The 23,291-nt window shown below is 38.9% G+C and overlaps 1 protein-coding gene across 3 annotated transcripts in view; it reads right to left on the minus strand.

Annotated features, from left to right (window-relative positions):
• Positions 1-23,291, minus strand: part of pcsk5b (proprotein convertase subtilisin/kexin type 5b) — a 45,161-nt gene that overhangs the window by 13,720 nt on the left and 8,150 nt on the right. The window contains exons 5-21 of one of the 3 annotated variants that reach the window (XM_043246013.1): positions 23,061-23,137; positions 18,631-18,719; positions 17,675-17,847; positions 16,480-16,692; positions 13,636-13,736; positions 12,812-12,915; positions 11,775-11,892; positions 11,509-11,697; positions 11,185-11,321; positions 10,392-10,517; positions 10,200-10,302; positions 8,570-8,763; positions 8,409-8,493; positions 5,676-5,779; positions 4,100-4,238; positions 3,891-4,006; positions 857-2,904 (exon numbers count right to left, since the gene is read on the minus strand). In XM_043246013.1, the coding sequence (XP_043101948.1) occupies positions 2,798-2,904; positions 3,891-4,006; positions 4,100-4,238; positions 5,676-5,779; positions 8,409-8,493; positions 8,570-8,763; positions 10,200-10,302; positions 10,392-10,517; positions 11,185-11,321; positions 11,509-11,697; positions 11,775-11,892; positions 12,812-12,915; positions 13,636-13,736; positions 16,480-16,692; positions 17,675-17,847; positions 18,631-18,719; positions 23,061-23,137 (2,175 nt within the window). In that variant the 3' untranslated portion in view covers positions 857-2,797. Of the gene's footprint in view, positions 1-856; positions 2,914-3,890; positions 4,007-4,099; positions 4,239-5,675; positions 5,780-8,408; positions 8,494-8,569; positions 8,764-10,199; positions 10,303-10,391; positions 10,518-11,184; positions 11,322-11,508; positions 11,698-11,774; positions 11,893-12,811; positions 12,916-13,635; positions 13,737-16,479; positions 16,693-17,674; positions 17,848-18,630; positions 18,720-23,060; positions 23,138-23,291 lie in introns of those variants that run through there. The other 2 variants (XM_043246012.1, XM_043246011.1) reach the window with 2 other exon arrangements.

Genomic DNA, 23,291 nt, shown 5'->3' on the forward strand with positions numbered 1-23,291 from the left:
CCCAAAGCGATGTTATGGGAATGTGAGAAAAGCTAAATGCATCAAGCTAACCTTTAACCTTTAACTGTGAGATATCCTTTAGAGAGAGCTGGACACCTATAGCTGGCTGACCCTTCTGATGACCCCAGGCTTACGCTCTGATACACTCCATTCACTCACTCTGACAGATGACCCTACACGACCGTAATTGAGTTGTCAATCACTGAACATCGGTCCAAAGCCAATGTCGGTTAAATGACTTTTCTCACTCAGACAGCTCGCATTAAACTGCAAAAACACTCGAGAATCGCTTTGATATTTCTCACAGAGTTTGCGAAACGGCATGCGTCAATAGCGACGGCTCCATCGTGTTGTTCACCACAGGAAAGAAACAATGGCTGCGTGGGAGCCGCAAATATTTTAGAAATGCCGATTCTAAAGGAAACGGGCACAGGTCAGAAGAAGGGGCTGCGCATATATTGTCTCTTTTAAAGTCATTGTGACCGCTGGGCATTTCTCTCGGCCGAATGCAGAATTGTTCTCTTCAAAACAAAAAGGGATCTTTTGTAAAAGGAAACAAGGAGAGGTTGAATCGCTCTCACACCAGTGCGCCGCAAAAAATATGTCTTGAAGTCAAAGTAAACGAGCGTTTTGACAACACGAGATTTTTACGATTAAAATGTGAGCGGTGTTTGTCGCCACCAAAACACTGGTTTCGTGTGCTTTTCTGAGTTCAATTTAGCGTGTTGCTATGTGGTTGCTAGGGTGATTGCATACGGATCCAAGTCAAGGGAGCCCCATGAGAAATCGTTTCACCCGTTTTATAGCATATATAGAAAACGTCCCAGCATCTGAGCGAGTAAACAAAAGTAGTCTCTTTTAATCTCTGAGTCTTGTTTTTATTTTAAAGTTCATTAATAAAAAGATCAGTAAACCATTTGTTTCGTCCAGTCTTCTCTACATGATAAAACATTTTTCTTGGCCCTGACTACAACACATCTTCATCTAGACTGTTCATGGCAGTCGGCTAAAAACAGAAATATAAAATAATTTTAGAAAACTCGATCATCCATTTTCCCCTTATTTCAATTGAACGTGGGTGCAAAATATATTTAAGGTTAATAGTGATAAAAATACATATATACATTAAGAAAAAACGTTGCCAGAACAGAGTAAATGTAACACATTTGAACATAGACTGATTCTCGTAATCCTATATAACATTAGTTATGTAACATTGCATGTATTGAGTTTGCAGAAAACGTACAATCATACTACGACTTTTTTTTTTTTTTTGTGTCATGAATACACAATTAGCATGAAGTGGTTGGACAATCCCATCCACAAAACACAACTCGTTTGAACTATGACCATTTATAAATCTTTTTCATAAATAAAAGGCTACGTCATCTTAAACCACATCATTCATAAATAAAAGACATAGAAATCCCCTTAACGTTGCGCAAAAGCGGATTGGTCGAACATGTCCTTAATGAATGTAGAAGTCTAATTTGTGTTGTGTAGTACTATTAGTATAACTAAACATTTCACCTCGTTTCTGACCTTTATTAAAACGTAATATACTCCCCTCCTCAAGTATTGTTTCGGTTTCCCAAGATACTGCAATAGGGACATACGGTAAATACGGCCAATATGATCGACTCGAACTCACAAATATTGGTTGAAAATGTGAATTCAAAAACATTCTCTAATAACTCGGTTATCTCAATAGCACCAGTTACGTATGTGAATCACAGACTTGTTACTTTCATAAAGACCTGGAATAATGAACTATTTTAGTTGGCCGTTTTAACTTTTCGTTTATAAATAGTTCTAAAGGAAAGCGACTGAAACGGACGCTGCGCTGTAATAAAGAATCATTTAGAATTAATATCGTGAAGTTGTCTTTTTTGAATTGGCGAGATATAAACATGCACGCTTAGGGATTCGTTTCGAAAACATACGATGGCCTGGTGAGATCAAATGAATTAAGCCTCATTTAGCCACCACGACTAAAACCTGCACTTCAACCCAGTCGACGATTCTTCGGGGATCACTTACTTACGCTTCGCTTTCGCGAAAACCCATTTCTCTCCACTTATGCAACTACGATGAAACACAAACGCACGCACGCACTCACGCAAAAAAAAAACAGGAATGAGATATGAGCCTGAGGTGAAGAATTTCCGAACGGTGAGACCACCTGACGTGACGCGTTCGTCTTACTTGCCCGTCTAGACGGCAGGTCGTTAGTGTTAGTACAATACTTGGCGCTTCGGGAAGTACTCCTTGTGCCTTGCACCTCCGGGGTCAGCTATCGATTCGACAGTGGATGAACCTGTGCTATGGTTTAGGCCTCTCTTTGCTCGCAGAGGTCTTGCTGAAACTCGTAGAGGTTCTCTGAGTGCGCGTTATATTCAGAACTGGCTTTGATCATTGTTGTCGTCATCGCGCGTGAAACCGTGGAACAATTAAAGAACCGCCGCTTCAACGCTCAGCATGTCACTCCAAATTCTTCTCTTGGACCCAAAACGAAGAAAAAGGTACAAAAATTTGGCATCCATGCTTTGGTCACAAAATACTGACATGTATGATTTTCTGTTTATTACTGATCCCAGTCGCACCACCCTGACAGCTTCTATCGAAACACACTCTCTCTTTCTATCTCTCTCTCTCTCACACACACACACAGAGATAAAGGTAGGTTTGTTGTAGTTCTGGCATCGGGAAACCTCACGATGTAGTCCCATATTCGAGGTTCCCGACTGGAATATAAATTAGCGGAACGTGAGCGGCAAGTGGGGCCGGAAAAGTTCCTTCAGCCCTTTAGAGAACATGTTCTACAGCAGAGCTGCTGCAGAACCTTCCTCTGGCACAGATTGTTCTTTTTCACTAGCACACAGAAACTTCCCTCAGCCCACGATTCTTCATTTGCTTTCCAGAGAGCAGGAAGAGGAGAGAGGAGCAGAGAGACAGCACGCCAATGGGCGGCAGACAGGAAGTGATGCGGATCAGGTCACAGTGAGAGATGACGGGCGAATGGGGTTTTGTTGGGTTTATTGATTTTTTTTTTTTTTAAATATAGATAATCCAGTTGATTGGTCGACGGAGGAGGATATCCGGGTGTGATTGGAATCCATGATGAAAAGATTTGAAGGAAAGATCATTGGGAAGAAAAGGAGAACAAACATTTAGAAAGTGATAAACAAAAAAATCATTTTTACAGTGTCACAGGTTGATAGTCCAACTTTGATTTAATTTGCTAGAAAAAGCAGACATTATGCTCCACTGTAAAAATGCAGCCTATATTGAACTCAAGGTTCCCCAAATTCAGAATAAACTGGCCAAAAATATTTGGGTACATTTCACCTCAAACTCAGAAAAAACTATAAAAAAAAATAAAAATTATATTTTGCATTACATTTACATTTTATTGCACCATAATAAAAAAAAAATCTTTATTTATTTATTTTTATTCTCCTGAAAGAAATTAATAGTTACAGTTATAAAGGATGCATTAAAGTGGTCAAACACAACGGTAAAGACTTTTATATTATTACCAAAAGTCTATTTTAAAAAAAAAATGCTTTTGAAAGTTCTTTTGATTAAAAGTATGTTGATAAAAATATCACAATTACTATACAAATATCAGGCAGCCCAGTCTGTTACTGGCACATAAAAAAAAATTAATTAAAAAATATATAATATAAATATATAATATAAAAATATATAATATACAAATATTTGCAAAATTATTATTTTTTTGTTATTTTGGGATGAAATGTAATCTTTCAAACATGAAAAAAAAAGACCATGATTCAACCCCAAGCAAAACACATTCAGATCAGAAATGGTAGAAAAGAAAAGAAAGGGAAGGACCCGGCCGGCATGGATGAATCTGCAGTACTCACCATCTTTGCAGATGGTGCTGACGACACAGACACCGTTCTCCAGATTATATCCGCTCACGCAGGTGCTGCAGTTCCTCTCCCCGGGTCCAGCGCAGGCGTAGCAGGTAGGATCACACCTGCAGGCACAAAAATCACAGGCCGTGACGCACCGCTGCTGCTTTAAACGCAAACGCTTCCTCTGATGTCACGTTTAGCAGTGAAATACTGACTTCTGACAGGACTTCTGGACATCTCCGTTGTCTGTTGTTTGTTCTGCCAAGTAATATCCCACACTGCAGCTGGAGACGCAGCGCCAGTCCTCAAAGTAAAAGCCCGGAGCGCACTCATTACACGCTTCCATGCCAGTTCCTGAGCACAGGGAATACCATCATGTTCCCAAAAAGCCAGACCGCAAATAATCTGGAATACGCTTTGGAATGTACACAGAGACACTCTTCCTGAAAGTGTTTCCTCTGAAAAATGCCTGGAAGCCACTGACACCAGCGTACTGGTTACAAAAACACAAATAACCTGTCGGGAAACTCATTTTTAAAGGCACATATCATTATGGGTGATAGTAATTAATTCCCTGAGCTGGTGACTTTTATATGGAAGCCCATTTCTTCATGTACAAATGTACATCGGTATGAGATACTCATTTAAAATTATGAGACAAAGTTGAAAATGACAAACGCAAAAACATAAGCGCAAGTCATATTTATTGTAAAAGTAAAAAATTATGAGAAAAACTGACAAAACTTGTGACATTTTATTATAAGCATGTGATAAAGCTGAAATTAACAAATTATGTCACAATTCACATAAAAACTGTGACATAACTATTATATTATTTTTAAAAAATCTTTACTTTTTTACCAGAGAAATTAAGTCAAATTGACAAAAAAAAAAATAAAATAAGTAAAAATAATAACACTTATGAGTCACAGGTATTATATTACTTTATGCTATTTCATAATTCGATGACAGTATATTCATTTATTTGTCCCTTTATTTATTTTTGTTTACAGTACATCAATTGACAATTGATAATGTCTTGTGATTATCTCCATTTTTGGATGTCTGATCTTACAAAAAAACCTAAATTATGTTGTACTAAAACATAATTGTATCAACATTTTGACTTAATTTACCAAAACATGACCTTTTTATTCTTATATGGTGAACATGTGCTTCCTTAGGATTGAGAGTTGACTCAAAAGGTTGTTTACAATGGTGTTCATTACTTGGATTACCACATTATTAGACGTATTTATTTCACCTTAGTGGCTTTTTTTGACCAGTGATTCTTTGAGAATGATCAGCGAGTCGCTACAATAAAGATTTCAAATCTTCTGTTAAAATCTGGGGCACAATCCGAGCTAGAAACAGTCATTGTGCTGGATAAACTATATTCAGAAGCAAAGCACTGGTTGTTCTGCAAAGCCTTAGTAATTAGCTGCCATTTCAGGACACTGCGGAGAACAGCGCTGACGTTATAGTCTCCGAAGGCGCTTCACAATCTTGCTAAGTCTAGAAGTTCAAAATGACATCATACAGCGCCTCTTAAATGTGCCTAAGATGATCGTATGCTCTTTTACTATTTTTAAATGCTAATTAAAAAGGTGCATATACGAAATACCAACAAAAAAAAAAAGCTACGGCTAATCAGTGTTCTCTCCGAAAGAAGAAAATAGCTAAAAGGAAATTCTGCTTTATAAATGTCTTTTATGCAAAATATCATAAACAAAGCTTATTTCAGACCTAAACGGAAAATAAAGTACCATAAATTACAGGTGAAGTGTTTACCTGCACAGGTGGCGCAAGTCGAGTGGCACTTTTCGCATGCTCGTCTGTGACCGTTATAATAGGTGCCAGGTTCACAGCTCAGCTGACACTTATTCCCCTGTAGACTAGCAGAAAGACAGACAGAGAAGGAACGGAAGGAAGGGAGAATCATTTTGTTGTTTACTTCTTTCACGCTTATTCTTCACATCACGGTTATAAAACTGAGAAATGAGCCTCCATAGGGGGCGCCAGAGCATATCGGGGGAAAGAAGAGTGAATCTACAAAGTAAAACTCCACGAAAACGAACATTATCATTGTTAGTGTGCAAAATAATAATAATGATGACAGCAAAAGACTTAATATTTAGGCACTGGCTCTCGTACAGGGGCCGAGGACCCACTGGGGGCCTCAACAAACTTCCAAGAGGGCCACAGCGTGACTTCAAATGATTAAAAATAAGTCAAAACAAACAATACAATCAGGTGAAACCTTAACAAAAATGCTTTATATTTCTGATTTCATCTACTACTGCCATTTCGAGAATCTGATTCTGATTTATGAGGACATTTAAAATGCTCATAATTAATAAAAACTATTATTCATTGGGTAGAAACTGCTATTTGTGAGTAAAAAAATAATATTATAAACCTAATAACTAGAAAAATCCAGCTAATCAAATGGTGTCGAAATGTAAACACTGAAGATTCGATTCCGTGTGGCTTGAACTTTTCTCCGTTTTTGTTTTTTATTGTTTTTAGTTTTTTTTTTATATTCAACTTCCAGTTTCAACACACCAAAAATAAACTGTTGCTAAAGTAACATCTATAACGTGTGAGAAAATACCTCTCAGAATTGGTGTAAAGCAGTTTTAAATCACAATTGTTATAAAATAGTGCTAGTTTTTTCCCCAGATGAAAGAGCTACCATCTAAACTCATGCAGTAGACCAATAAAGTGTCCTCAAAACAGCAGTGAACAGCTAGCCATATGAATAATTACAAAGACTGTAATTGCAGCCTTAAACAGAGAGAAACTGCGGGCAGAAAAATTCATCTCATCTGCGCTGCAGCCTTGCCATCCTGCTTCGTACCTTCCGTAGCCTAAACAAGTCTAAAAAGATCAATGGCGGATTAAAGTCCAAATGAGTGGGCGAAAAAACCTTTACGTATATTCAGAGAATATTTCAAAACCATTCACAGAACAGCTGCGGCGCATTACGCCAGATTTTGTGCCGTGACCTGTTTTTCTTTTCTCTCTCTCTCTCTGTTTTTTCCACCTCTTTATCGAACGTCGGAGAGGAGTAGGAAAAGCCCGAGCTAAATCGCTCACTAGAGACAGTATTTCAACATGCATCCGAACCCAAGAGCTACAGCGTGTGTAACAGGATGTTTCCAGCGATAATTCAGCGTTTAGCCAGCGTGGCTTTATTCTGACAGCTCAACGTAGACCGTAGGAAAGTATCGGTCATTACAGCCCAGTGGTGTAGTCTACATGATACGCAGGGGAAAGGTCAAGCATTTCCGTATACCAGTCGGTTTAGAAAACCAGTTAATACAATTCAACAAGTTCCCACAGCTGCAAATCATCCGAGGCATTCACCTGACATAATGACACAAATACAGTCCTCGAGATGTGCTTACAGACGTTGATTCAAACATATTTATACCTTACAGTTAACACTGGTATAAAACAGATAAGTGAGGATACGTGACGTCATTTTGTGACGGACCTTTCACAGTTTCATTCATAAATTCAATGTTCAAATGTCACCTTATTTTTGCTAATCACGTTGCATTTCAGTTGACATCTATTGCTTTTCGTACAACTCTTGCGCAGCATCTTGCAAGCTTGAAATTAAGTGTTTAGTGACATGTTCATAAAGACGGTCACTTGCTTTGTTCCTGAATGAATCAGCCGTTTGAACGAATCAATTGAATGAATGACTCTGTGAGGAAAAAAGTAACTTGTTGGCACCTAATGGCAGTTTTAGTTTTATATTTAAAATTTCGGTTAATTAAATAATTTTATATTTAAAACATTAATCTCAACATGAATTAATGAATTGAATTGCGCTCATGCCACCTCTCAGACTAAATGTCTGTAAATATACCTACAAGCCAGTGTTGTGCTCTTCTGATGACTTTTGTTAATAGTGATTTTATTTGATCAGCAACTTATTCGTCTGAGTCAACTGTTTTGATTAGAAATTTTGAAAAAAAGCTTATAAAAACACACTTTTGAATTTGACGTGAAAAGATTGCACACTTCCAAAAAAGTTGCCCCTGTAAATCACTTTAAAGGGTTAGTTCAGCCCAAAAAGAAAATTCTGTCATTAATTACTCACACTCATGTCGATGACCTTCGTTCATCTTCAAAACACAAATTAAGATCTTTTTGATGAAATCAGAGAGCTTTAAACAGCAAAATAACTGAAATGATCCGGGTCCAGAAACAGTAAATACATTGGTAAAAATCCATGACATTAGTGGCTCAACTTCAGTTTTGCGACTCTAAGAAATTGTTATTTTGCACAAAAATAAGGAGGGTCAGATTTCATAAAAATATCTTAGTTTGTGTTCTGAAGATGAACGAAGCTCTAACAAGTGAGGGTGAGTAATTAATGACTTTTCATTTTCGCTAACCATAAAATAGTAAAAAAAAATATTATAATCAAATCACTGTTTCTGACTGTGTTTCACATCCTGGCCCAAAAAAAAAAAAAAAACCATGTAGGAGGTGGATGGGCTGAATTACCTGAGACCGGTCTGGCATTCTGTGCAGATGTTCGCAGAGGTGCATTTCTTGCAATTCTCGCTGCATTTCCGGCACATGGTCGAGTCTGTGAGAGAACAGCCACATGAGGTCTAAAATTCAACAGCCAATCAGTACGTTGGGTTTTCTGAAGTGTGACTTGCCCAGGTCCAGGTAGAAGCCGTCAGGACAGGAGCTGACGCAGTGGTTTCCTCCCTCCACGAGGTACAGACCTGGGCGGCAGGCTGAGCACTGATCGCTGCGGCTGCCCATGCAAGACTCGCAGAGCGGAGAGCACTTCTTACAACGCTTCTTATCGTCCCGGAAAAAGCCTGTCGGACACTCAGGTACACACATCCTGAGAGACAGACGGGCGGAGGTGGAAAGAGAGACAGACAAGAGCCGCATGAGAGCAGAAAAATCAACATCTGGCAGCCGTGAGGAAAGACTTTCACCAGGAAACAAAGGCAAAAGTCGGGGTCTGAGAAAGCCATCAGCCCCAGATGTGAACGCTACTTGTGTAAATGGGATGCCGGAGAACACAAAATCTATAAATGTAATCGTGACCGGCGCGCACACACACACACACACACACACACACACACAGAGACGAGATGTTAGCAGGGGCAAGCAGACACACAGCTGTTGTCAGCATGCGCTTTGGTGTTTTTATAGGAGTTAATTCATCTTTTGGCTCCATGTCAAATTATTTTCAATAACAAAAATAAAATAAAGTTACTTTCAGTGATACAACTTTTCTGTATGCATTAAAAACTTTCTCAGTCGTTTAGCAGCTTTAATTATGTTATGCACACGCTTCATGTTGGTTTCTTCACTCTGTGGGGAGTTTATTTTGCAATAATGAGTGACTGGCTGTATATGAGCCAGTTCATTATAAGGTTACATACCAGACAAATGAATACATGGATATTTAATACTGGTTTGAGTTGCACACTAAAGTTATGTGGGTCAATGACAAATGTACCAAGCTCTTAGAAATGGACTCATATGTTCATGCTGCTCTCATACACTACTGTTCAAAGGTTTGAGGTCAGGAGGTTTTCTTTTTCTCATTTATTTAATAAAAAAAACTTTACTATTTAAATATTAGTCTTTTTTATTATTTCTCTATTGTAATAGATTTTAAAAAAGTAACTTATTCCTGAGATGGCTGAGGTTTCAGCAGCATCAGCACCCCAGTCTGTAGCGTCTAGATGATTTGATTTCCTTTGATAGTCGATGTTGAAAACAGTTGGGATTTTTGTGGATACAATTCAATATCACCATTGAAAAGAACAGCATTTCTTCATATAGCATAAGTTTATATTAAGTGCAGATTTAATGACAAATTATCTTAACACATCTTATAATGTAAATAAATTTTGATTAAATTTAAGAACCAGGTAAAGAATGTTTTAAGAACATTCTTTAAAAAGAAATTAGTTTTTTGTTTTTTTACAAATGTAAATTTAATTATTTACATATGTCATTATTAAATTAATTATTTGACTAGAATTAATTATGTGATCTAACCGTGGAATGTAATCATATTTTAAGACACCTATAATCTCTACACAAAAGATCTATATGGATACGTGAAATCATTTCATTTTTGATTTTTGTTTCATGCAAATGGTTCTACCACAAGATGCATTTTTCATTTTATTTGTATAAGTTACTGTATCTAGACGAATAACTAAAGTTTAGTGAAAAGTAGATTAAATCCCATAACACAGTCACACACCAATAAAGCATAGCCGTTAAAGTGCACCGATGTTATGAAAAGCAGTGTACCTGGTGTTGTTCTTGAACTTGAGGAAGTAGTGGAGGCAGGTGATGCACTGCTGGGGCCCTGGACCCTCACAGCCGTTCTCACCACACTCGGGGTGGCACGAGCCTTGTGCGAGACAACAGAATCCGATCAGTTTCCACTGCGATGGGATATCCGCAAAACTCAGTGATGCACGTTATAAGTAGAGCGCTTACCCACGTACTCCTCGCTGTACTCGTCATCGGGCTGAGGCTCGGCCAGTGAGCGGGGCTTGTCGCTGCGGAACGAGTACGGATGCACGGAGGTGCCGTAAAGTATCAGAGACCACTCCTTCAGCTTACCTGGAGTCAATCACGAGTCAATTAAATTAAACCCTCTTTCATAGAACCAACACTTCTCTGCCTTGCCAGTTTAATTCACTGATGAAAGAAAGAGACTGGTGAAATGATAAAATTATTTACAATTAACCATTTTTTACAGTTAATTATGTACAATAATTCCATGAAACCCATGCTTTGGGTTTGCAGATACAACTCCTTAGGTGGGACATAAATCAACAATGAACAACTCTATTTGTATTAACAAAGATGAATAAATACCATAATAAATGTGTTGTTCATTCATGTTGGTTAACACACTATCTAATGTTAACAAATTACACCTTACTGTAAAGTGTTACCGATATTACATGCTATGCATGTGACCAGACAACAGGGGAAACAGATCACACAGAACACTTCAATGTTCAACATGCAGCATTGGCGACATTCAGAAAAAAATTAGGTTCAAGATGAAATCTCACACATCAATACATTAACTTTTAATCACACTACCTGATCTGTTCAAATGTAATCAGCGCAATGAACGTTGGTACTGTGGTAGTTTTAATAGCAGAGCACCACATATATTTATATATTTGTGAAATCGCCTCTGTGTAAAACTACAGTGTTTTCCAATGCGACGGAATGGCTGAAGTAACAGGTTGTGCGTTTTGCTTGGAGAAGGTACCTGGTGCTTTTTGGCTCCTGAGTTGGGAAGGAGAGTCATAGATCTCCAGTATCCAGTCACCAGCAGCTTTCTCTCCCCAGCAGTGAGTTGTCATGAATTCCCAGTTCTTGAAGCCCTCCATTGAGTGATCAAACAGTCTGCAGTAACAATAAACAGATGCTACATCGCAGCACAAAATGCACTTAAAAATATTGGACCAATTCAGTGGAAATCTGGGAATTCTTCCACCGAAATTCACCAGGGAGAAGAACCAAACCACAACATGCAGTAATTCTATCAAAGTAGCCATTTACTGAAGATTAGTGCGAGGTCTGTATTTTGTACCTATTGGCGAGCAGCTGTGACTTTGTCCCTGATGGTGATGTAAGGTTGATTGACAGGTCTCCTCGTCGTGGGTGTGTAATTGTTATACGCACAACCACATGCTCCAGATAAATAACATGATGGTTTGCGTTATCCGTGCAGCCTGTTGCCTTGTATACCGAACGAACGACATGCTCGGGACGGATGGTTCTAACGGAAACAAATCTGGATTTATTATGATTTCTTTAACGATATAAATGTGACCTGCTGTTGGATGTTGCACGTACCTGATTTGTTTATCAGCATTCTCCACACAGATGTGTTGTGAGGGAACCTGTTTCCAGCGCTCCGCCTCTTTCACCATGGCCTCCGCATCCATCAGCCCAAAGCCGTACAGGTGACTGACTGTAAGAATATTTACAACTTAACTGTTCAACAAAAAAATAACTATGCAGACAGATTTAGAGTTACTATGAACACCAGAATTACCATCAATCATGATGCAGATCTCTGCTATTTTAATGTTATTGAAAAACAGTTTTTAATATTGTTTTTATATTTTGATTCTAAGATTTTTAATTTCTTAAATTATCAACAATTTCATGATTTTCATTATCACTATATACATCAATAAAACTTTTTAAATGTAAATGTATTTTTTATTTTATTTTAATTTCAGTATATTTGTAAACTAAATAAAAATTATGCTTTGGCAACAAGATTATCAACATTTTTAGATTTAGTTTTTCAGTTAATGTTTAAGCAATCAAACAAATGTTTTTTAGATCCAAACTCTAACCTCTGTGCTGTTGGAAAATTAAATGTTTGGTCATGAATGATTTGGGTAATACATCATTGATGTACCAGTAAGAATTGGTGAGGTGGTGGAGATTTTGGACATTAAATGGTAAAATACACACACTTATGTGTCAAAAAGACCAGCTTTGAGAGTACTCTGATGATTACAGCCGTTTATGTCTTAAGTGAACAAACGTTTGAGAAAGAAAATGCATGTGTGTCAGTTTATTAGATTCGTACATTCAGTCTTAAAGTTACAGCAACCTAATAAATGTCTGCCTTTAAGCAAAAATAACTATATCGTGATGTCAATAATGTGAAATAAATTTACTAATATCGTGATAAGATTTTGGTATTTTGCCCAAGCCTACTCTGGAAAATCCTGAAGACGGAGCATACAATAAAAAAAACCATCTGAATATCTTTGGGTATGTTGCATTTCACACAACCACCACGTCCAATCTAGTGGTTAAAACAATACAGGGCCGTTTAAAGCCTGTTAAAAACCGTTAAAAAAGGCTGTTACCGTTATAACCAGCAGCATTGGTTTTCCAGTCAGGAGCGCTGAGATGGCCAGCACGAGATGTCTTCACTATTATGTGTTGCACGTCTCGCCACGTCAGGGAAGGACTGCAGCAGAGAGTCAGAAATTTGATTATTGGACATTTGCAACTACGGGACCATTTGCGTGACTAAATAATATCTCCAAACTGGATTTTGTAAAAATCCAATTATTATAATCCAAACAATTGCACTGGCCGCAGTTTTCAGCTGTAGTTCTCAAAGTCTCCTTGCCTAGATGTCTGGTTGAAGCATTCGCTCCCATAATTCACCGTGCACAGTGGGATCAAACATCAAACCAGAGAGAGATGGATGCCATGTGTCCCAGAATATCCCCCCGAAATATCGAAACAATCTAACTCTGTTTGGTTTGCTGCATTGTGCGGGGAATATAAAGTCACATGGCAGCCATATGTCAAGGTTTTCCTCAATTTCCTGCATGAAATCAGACACAGTTGAAACTTACGGGAAGTACGCCGCTCGGTACACAGCGTTAACAGTTAAGTGGCCTGGATCTTTCTTGCACTTTTGAAACAAGGTACGATATTCAAAATAATATATATAGTATAACAAACCCAAATAATACTATTTGGTTATCGCGATTTTTGAGAATGTTCATTTTTTCCTTCAGAGGGTCAGTGAGGGTGTAAAAAGTCACTGAAGTGTACAACATAACACCTGCATGATTAGTGGTTAAATATGCTAATTATACTGAAGTGGCATGGAGCAGACGCTTCCGCTAACAGCTGTTAGAGAAATGAGAGCACACAGCAGTTTGCTTCCACTTACTTGGCTTCCAGAGCAAGAGCAATGATCCCTGCCGCCATCGGCGCTGACGCTGACGTACCGGTGTGACTGTCTGTGCAGCGCTGCCTCAGATCAGTCGTGATCTATCAGGAGAGACGAAAACAATTCAGGTCATTCTTGTGCGTGGCGTTTCAGGTGTTGATCTGCGAATAGTGAATGTGTATTGACACTGAAACCATACTTGACCGCTCCTGTTATAATACTAAACGTGTAATAAGATGTTATAGACAGCTTTGTTTATTTTAACAAGCGTGTTTTAGTTTTGTTGCATTGCTTTTTGTACACACACACATATATACATACATAGATCTCATTAGATTTTTTGAAAATTACTACTTGACTTATATAGTGCATTAACTTATAACGTAGTGCATCCCGTCTCACACAAGGCCACAAACTGTTCCATCTGCTGCTTTAAATCACACACTAAACTAAATAAGAAATACTGCCGAACTTTAAGTTTTATTTGTTAAATGCACTTCAGCATACTGGAGTACTTACTGACAATGAAATGTGCTATAAATGTGCCATTGTGCTACACTTAGCAGTAAATTACCAGCACTTTGGGGCATCTGTGATTCGGCAGCGTGGACTGAACTTTGAAGATTGTGAGATCCATGCAATAAAATCTTTGAAATACATTCATTTGGATTAACTAAATGAGGCTCTTAACTTCAGCTGCGTGAAGGATTTCAGATTTGCTCCGCGTTAATCATCTCGTATACAAAAAACAATGTGTGACTATTTGGACAGTTATGTTTTACAGATCTATTTTTTGGCATTTAGTATGAACGTGAGGTTATCTATAAATAAGTGTGCTTCAAAACAATGACAAAATCCACACTAAGAAGACATAAGCATTCAAATCTTACAGTGTCTCACTTTCGCCAATTTCACCCTACACTTGAGAGGATTTTCTGTCCAATCAGATGCTCCGTAGAATCTGACGGGCCCGTCCCCTTCACTACAAACAGACGCTAAATCTGTGGCTGAACTAGGTAACTCGCTCACAGAGACCGTATTTTCTGTACACTGAATGGCACACAGTGCACTATATAGTGGATAGGGAACAATTAAGACAGTGGAAATATGTTTCAGCTGGGGGTGGATAAAGTCTGGCATCACGTCAACTGTAATAAAGTAAGTTTTTAAAGGCTTACACTGAATGATAATAATTCAAGACACTTCATTGGACCTTTAGGAAGATTTGCAATGTGAACATAGTAGGGTGCGTTTACCTGACAGCGACTTCTCTCAAAGCGCATACGTCTTTAAACAAGAAAAAAAATTGCAATAAAAAACACTTCATTTTCTTTTTTTTATTTTAAAGTTGTGGACACAGCAGTTTCAGTATCCTCACTGGGAGAGAAAGACTTACAGATTTTGCTACAGGTTCAAGTTCATCACATGAATTCATCATGTTGACCAAAAGAAAGCTGCTTTGCGTGAAACTGATTTGTGCGTCATACATTTTGTTTCAAGTACATCTGTCTAAATATTATATTCATTTTTCTAATAGTTTCCTTTAATGATAATGAGTCTGAATGGCTTGATAATGGCCGTGTGTAAATATAAGTCATCTAGTAAATGGACAATGCTGCGAAAGCTTGGAGGTTCGGTGAACTATAATCCGAGCCGAATTAACTGAAAACTGCAGGAGATCACAACAAAGAGAAGTGCTAACGTCCGTAACACCGGGCTTCAGAATGTAAACGTGCATCGCAAAAGGAGTTTGAAAGCCGGTGTGGAATTTCACAAGTCACTCTGAGACAAGCTGAGAGACAGGGAAGAAGCGTCGCTCTGTGACTCTCAGAGGAGTGTGTAAAACCGTGTGTGGGCCGTAAACCGCTGCGGTTCACACCAGGATGCTCTCATGACACAGTGACCAACAAAGCAGATCAAACACGCATGCATGGCCATAGAAACGTATACCAATATATTAGAAGCATTTAAACGGCAATACAGATATTGTGACCATATGTTCGCTGGTGTTTAAGCTTTCTAGAAATATTTTAATAATTTAAATGAGGTTCATGTCAAGTTTCCACTCATGTAGGGTTCAGGGTTAAGCTAGAAGCCAAAAATAAACCAAATTTTCTTCTGTTAAGCACAAAAGTAGATATTTTGAAAAAAAAAAAAAATTGTATGGAAGTCAGCTACCAACATTCTTCAAAATATATTTTTGTGTGTTTATCATAAGAAACAAATATTTAAATGTTTGGAACAACTTACTCCACAACTTACTCATTACTTATTCCCATGTGGTTTCAGACCTGTAAAAGCTTTGTTAGTTTTTTGGTGCAATAGAAAATACACTGTTTGCACAAATCAAAGCATAAAAGAAACGTCCAAGACGTATCTTTCCGTTGTGTCTAACACAGAACTTTCTTTGTTATGTGCCCACAGCGGACGGCTCCAAAACAGCTCTACAGTGATGTTACGTGCTGAATCGTTGAATAAAGTCATTATTACAAGTCAGTTTTCTTTCCGCACTTCATAACGTTACGGCTGAACCACCGAAGGCAGATGGAGAATCCAGACGATGTCTTTCATACTTCTCTGGACCTTGACACTGTTCATTACTTGTCAGTCACAAGCCTCTCGTTTTTATCCAAAATATCTTAAACTGTGTTCCCAGGAAGAATGAAGCTTTTACGGGTTTGGAGCGACGCGAGGGTAATGGCAAAATGTTCATTTTGGAGTGGAGTAACTTTTTAGGGGCGAGTAAATGATGGAACTGTCCGTTTAAAACTAATTTCACGTTTTATGAAAAGCAAGTTTACTCAGTGCTGAAGATCTAGTTTTGGCGTCCTCTTGACAACTTACGATTTTGCGGTCGTAGTTCTCTCCGCTGCTGTAGGTGGTGGTGAGGGTGGAGGCGCACTCTTCCAGATACCAGGGCTTGCGGCCGCTCTCTGCCGTGCTGCTGATGGAGATCGTGTAGATGCTGTTAGTGTAGCCGTCACATGAACAGTGATCGCGACTCCGACCGCCATTCCCTGACGCCCAAACAAAGATTGAGCCCCGTCCTTTCCTGCCCTGTGAAGAAAAAGACAGAAGACAACACATCGACAATGAAATGACTGTTTACTAGTAACAGAAACAACCCTCCAGGATCAACACATAGATTCTATATCAGCTATATAGTATTACTGTGCTATTCTTATATAATATTATTATTATTTAAAAAATTTAATTAATACATTTTAACCTATACACATTTTTGCTTAAATGTTTCTTTTACATTTTTTTTTTACTTAAAGTATTACTTGAATTTAAGTAACTGAGCCCTTATTATTGGTTTATTATATTTTTAGATCTTAGTTTTAGTCATTTTGGTATTTAAAATAAATTAAAAATCTAAATATTGCCTAGCCAAATAACAACAATAAAAACACTGGGGGTTAAACTACATTAGACATATTTGAATAGATATAATTTACAAAACAAAACGCATCTATTCAAAAAGTTTATCATTTCCAGACAGGATGATTTTCATTGCCATATTACAAATCATTGAGAACGCTATAAAAAAGAAAGGAATTTTGTCTAAATGCCAAAAATAAATAAATATAAAGTTTTTGAGCAGTTTGACAGCCCTTCATGAAACACTTCAAAGCAGTAACTAACAGCATCGGGACAATATCATTTCCAAGCATTAATATCCTCCAGCCTTTTCTGATGAGAGGAGACCAGTATTACCTGATGTCTATGAGTCTCACATACCTGAAACATGCCTAAACCACTCCAAACACACCTTTGGCACAAGATACGTGCCAATTACTGACTGCGACTCATGACTCAGGAAAGATAAACTAAAATCAGTTCTAAAGTTCACCGGCGTAGCAGGTGGTGAGTGTGAGAAGGAAAGGAAAACACCCTAGGTGGGCCAGACTGATGGAGAAACGTGACTGGTCACCTGAAAAAATTACACTTGCTGATTTATGAACGCCACGTCATATGGAAAAAGACGCTTTCGGTTTCAGGAAAAACAACACGAACTTCACGCGATGATTCTCACCAGTCTGATGCCGTTTTCAAAGGCCTGTCTGGCGAGGGAAGCGGGCCCGTCCACGGTTTTGCCATCATCATCTGGACCCCAGCTGGCACTGTAAATATCTATGTGTTGAGGGTGTAGACTCAGTGATTTGGCCTCGACCATGTCCGTCACATCTCCGTCCAACATGCGGACACCTGCAGGACAAGACCAAAGGAGAACTCAGCAGGGAAAATATATGCAGGGCGCTGAAGATCAGTGTGCCAACGACGCCAGCTACGCGCTTACAAAACAAACTGCTGTTTTTAAGAAGCCAGAATAAAGCGCTTCGTGCTGCACAACTATTTTAACATGCAATGTCTCTTGATCAGCAAGAACAGCTTTTTACAATTATTACTGAAGGATCGTGTTATCGTGAGTAATGGTGCTTAAAAACTCAGCTTTTCATCACAGATGATGAGATCATTTCAGTTGTGTTGCCGTCTATGGAGGGTCACGTGAATTTATATATTGCCCGCCCACTTGTTGATCTGAATGAAGACGCAAATGCCTTCTTTGCCACCAAGCGCTGCTTTTGGAGCAGTATAAATAGTGCTTTCCCGGCACGCAGTACACAAATCACCACTGTGCTCTTAAACGCGTTTATTATGAAAAGGAAATTAAATCGACCAGTCACCGCGGATTTGTGTTGCACAAGAGGTTTGGAAAAATTAATCATTGAACGAATCATTTGGGAGTTATTGAGGAAGTAAGGTAAAAACATTATAAGACAATGAAAGTATTGCATGCATGTCAACCTGAAGACTCCCAAAAATACACTTAATATGTAACATTTTTGGTCAAACTAATTATTTCATACTTTTACTGTTGTGGTGTATACTGGGTGCATGCAGGGGCACTTTATTCATTGCGTGCGCGTGAGTTTGAACAAAAGGCAGTATTCCCAAGTACAGGGGTTGATCTAAATCAGACAAACTCACCCCCAATCTTGGCGTTGTAAGCGATGCCCACCGTGCAGTGAGAGTTGTTGGCGGATGCTGCTACTTCACCAGCGCACCTCGTGCCATGCCTGAACACAACACAACACACCAGATGATAGCGTATTGACACACACACACACACACACACACACACACACACACACTGCATAAACAAAGACTGGAGACCCTTACACAACACAGACCTATTACACACAGAGTGAGAGAGTGAGAGAGAAACAGCTGGGCTGAAACTAAACATGTGCTTCCATGGCCAACGGAGCTAAAACACAGCGGCTAAATATTTGAGATATTGAATGAAAACATTCGAGCGGTTTCTCCGCTTCAGACGCAACGTGGATACATTCCTGACCTGAACTAAACCCACATAAATCTAATACAAATCATCCGCAAAAAAACACACTAAAACGCTCACTAAAGACAGAGACAGACAGATGGAGAGAGATCGGGCTATGGAACCTCCAGCAGTGAACAGCTGCATAGAAAAACTCACGCTACCATGGTAACCACCGTCTCCAATCGAAGCCATTTACAAAAAAAAAAAAAAAAAACAACAACAATAACAACAACAACAAAAAAAAAAAAGATTGTAAAAGATCCATAGCAGCACCAGATCCGGGATGAGACCAGGGTTCGGTCGCCATCACAACCATAAACATTTACAAGGCCAAGAGGTCAAAAGGTCGGAGGAACTCCTAGGTGGTCCGTGGACTCGATCCCGGTCTTAATTCAGTGAATCCAGACGAAAATTACTCCACTGATTATCCAATAATTAAACATTTCATTCAAAATACAGCCCTTTAAAGCGGCACTGAAACTGCAATCTGGACCTTTAACCCACTGATCCCCACTGAAGTCCACTATAAAGGGAAAAATCCTAGAATGTTTTCCTCAAAAACCTTCATTTAATTTCAACCGAGGAACGACATGAACATCTCGGATAATAAGGTGGTGAGTAAAATATCAATTCTGGAAGCAATCTATAAAGCATCCATGGTGAATAGAGGAATAAAAATTTTTTTAAATGGTACTGTATTAGTTCAGGTACAAAAAAAAAAAAAAAAAAAAAAAAAAGGGTCAATGTTACGGTTGATGTTAAACTAAATTAGGGGTCAGCAACCATTTTTACTAGCGATAGGAAGCAGCAAATCATGGTTTATAACGGTCAAGTGAGCCAAAGGCTGTCGGCTCAAAAATAAATTGAATAAAAACTGTACACCCATAGATAGCGCATCTTTATGTTACTTTAAAAATCAAGTGACTGAGTCAGGAAACGTGCTTATATTTTCAAGATTGGGAAGTCACTGTAACCATTTACACTAATGAAAAATCCATCCACCTCAATCAAACGTTATGCAATACCCCAAAATTCACGCAAAACTATACAGACTGCCTGTTTGTATTTTAACACCTTTGCAGCTTCTCACAATTTTCATGATGAAAATATCTTCATATCGTTGTGTGTTATTCAGACGTTAAAAAAAAAGCGTTCGGTCATTTCACTCATCATTCAGACGGTCCTTTCCTGTCTAACAGACTATATTCCAATAGTCAAAACCCTGCTGTGAGACGAAGTCACATCTGCCAGCAGAATACAGGTCAACGAGAAAACCAGAGACACAAACCACACCTGAACAGAACATTCCAGCATTTCCAGAACCACACAAGACACTGAAACCCTCCCTACGTTTGCTAAAAAGCTGATAATCGTATCACACGTACCACGTGAACCCATGAACCATACGGAACGCACACTGTCCACAGCCGCACGCTCACGATGGTGCACATTTGACATACAGCTAAAAGGTCAGACTGGGTCAATAAACTGCGGTTCCGCTGAAAGTCTAGCGCAAAGCCCACATTCATCTGTCAGATATATGAACTTCCAATATTTACAGTACAGCCGCTTGGTCACTCAGAACGGCCCCCGGCGGTGAAGCTCGCGGTCGAAACCCACCGCGGGGGAAATAAAGACTCACATTACACAAACTATCAGCGGAGGAACCAACACAAAACATTCCAGCACATAAAAGATCAACAGCTTGTGTAGGATAGTGGCCAAACGACGGGGGAGATTCACTGAATTACTCAATAACCCCCCCAAAAAACAGCCATGGTCCGAACTGTTAGCAATAGGAATAAAACTGCGCTAAAACCAAAAGGCGGCTGTGAAAATAAACCTGCACTGTTTATCCTTTTTGACCTTTTATTTTAAAAAAAAAAAAGCGACTTCTCATTATTATTGCTAATTATTAACAAATGCTATTATAAATGTCATTTTATTTATTTTATTTTAAAGAGCTTTCATTAGATATAAACGCAAAATGATTAAATTATGGCCTGAACAGATGTTAGTCAATCATAAAGCAGGTCATTTGCATACGCAACTCTTAAAGGCGCAGCAGCAAACGGAGCCCGTTTAATTTCCTGCAGACATAAAATGTAGGATATGCCCAGTTCAAAAGTTAATTATAGTTGTGTATACTTCCTTTAAGAGCTGAGAACTTTTGAACTTTCGGCGCTCAAAGCCTGACAGAGACAGAAGAAGCCAGGGCAGGAGGTGGATGGTATTCTATAGAGCGTGTCTATGCATGCAGACCTAAACCTCCCTCTCCGTCTCCAGCACACGCTTCCTCCTAAAAACAGTGACAGCGTCAAACACTCCCCTTTTCCCCCCGGGCCATGGAAATACTTCTAATGGGGCTCCTGAAAGTGTAAATTAAGAGGGGGAAATAGTGCTCACGACAGCAAAACACTCCTGCGTACGTGCACTCAAACAGACATCTCCAGATGGGGAGCGCTGGAGCGTTTAGAGGTGTCAGGTACAGGAAAGGCGAAAGTCGCTAATACTACCGTTCATTCTTAGGGATAAGTATTACATTTCAGCACATAACTCGTCCTGCACCATTTGACCCGCAGGCATGAATCAAACAAAAACTGCGCAGAAAATCTTACAATGGAAAAGGTACATAGAGACAAAAAAAAAAAAAAAAGAAGATGTGTTTTCTTTACATAAAGGTAATGAGAGCTGGTGGATTAGAAATTAACTTTTTGTTACGAAAATGCTAAAATGATTTAAAAAATAAATTAAAAGCTGAAATTAAACTAATAAATATCATTTAAAACAAACAAAAATGAGAAAAGTTGCAACTAGTTAACACAAGGTAAAGTTAAGACTAACTAGAAATAACCAACTAAACTAAAACTACAATAAGAGAATAATATACTATAATATAATATAATATAATATAATATAATATATGCAGCGCCTGTGGAAAACAGTCCTTACAGAAGAGTCACGTTTTAAATAAGAAACTCTTTGTTCATTTTTAAACAAGATGCTACTGGTCTAATTGGATTCAATGATCTATGCTAAGCTATGCTAAAAAGTGCTATCACCAGACCCAGAGATCGGCTGAATAGATTTGAAATTCAATTTATTAACTAGGGGGGGGATTTGGAGAACTATAACAGTACAGAAATATTACTAAAATAACACTAATAATACATCATTTCTTGATTTGATTTAAAGACCAAATGCGACCAGTTGGCGAAAATTCGCTTTCAAATACAGTGCACCATATTATTTACGGTAATTTGATGTTTCTTCAACGCTGGTGTCTTTTTAAAAAGCATCTGTTACAGCAGACAGCTTTGCAAGCGTTCTTGACGATTTTGCGCTCCACGAAAGAAAGAGAAGCTAAACGTCTGGAAAGGCGTGAGAGTGAGTAAATTCCTGTCGTTCAGGGATGCCTTACTCTATGAAGGGAGCGGATGAGGATCAGCTTTCGCTCATCAGTTGCAGAATTGCATTGCACTGGAGCTCCTCGCAGAAACGGCAACAGCACAGAGGATCAGAGCCGGGGCCAAGCTTTCGGTCTGAACGGTCCAAAAAAGCTGCAGAGCCATCTGGCACAGGCTCACACACACTGGCAGAGTGGCAGCCACAAAAACACATGGGGGCCTCCACCCACTCACCAAACACACCCATACACACACACACACACACAACAAATCAAATATCAACATTCACCAAACACTTCCAAAGACACACTGATCCTGTGCCAACACATACACACACGCGCGCGCATAATCTCTCACAGAAAGCCAATTCCAAAAATCCCTTTTTGCCAAACAAACATGCCAAACACACTTACTTCTACACACACCGACTGCAAGCCAAGCGCCGTATTTGCTCATACACCTAAGAAACCCTCAGACGCACAGAAAGCAAACTCCAAAAACCCACATTCACCGAACAAACATGCCAAACACTCTTACTAGCGCCCGGATCAGAAGCCAAATACACACACGGCGGAGAGGACTGTATAAACAAAGCCTTTCCAGGGTTTTAATAGCCTGATATGCTCAAAGAATTGAGCGCGTGCGTGCGTAATAAACTTCACTCTTACTTGTTCTCATTACTGGCATCGTATCGGGGCATGGGATCCATGTCATTGCCGTTCACATCATAACTGGCCTCGTTATCCTGCAAACAGATCAAAGGAAGGGAAAGACGCATGAAAACATGATCAAATGCGGTTTTGCTCGTCCATTATGCGAATGTGCCGGTTAGCACACTTTAAAAAAACGCTAAAAGTGAACAAGATTCGGGGAATTTTACATGTGAATTTGGACATGTA

The sequence above is a fragment of the Puntigrus tetrazona genome, chromosome 8 (genome assembly GCF_018831695.1).
Source record: "Puntigrus tetrazona isolate hp1 chromosome 8, ASM1883169v1, whole genome shotgun sequence".
Taxonomy (NCBI): Eukaryota; Metazoa; Chordata; class Actinopteri; order Cypriniformes; family Cyprinidae; genus Puntigrus; species Puntigrus tetrazona.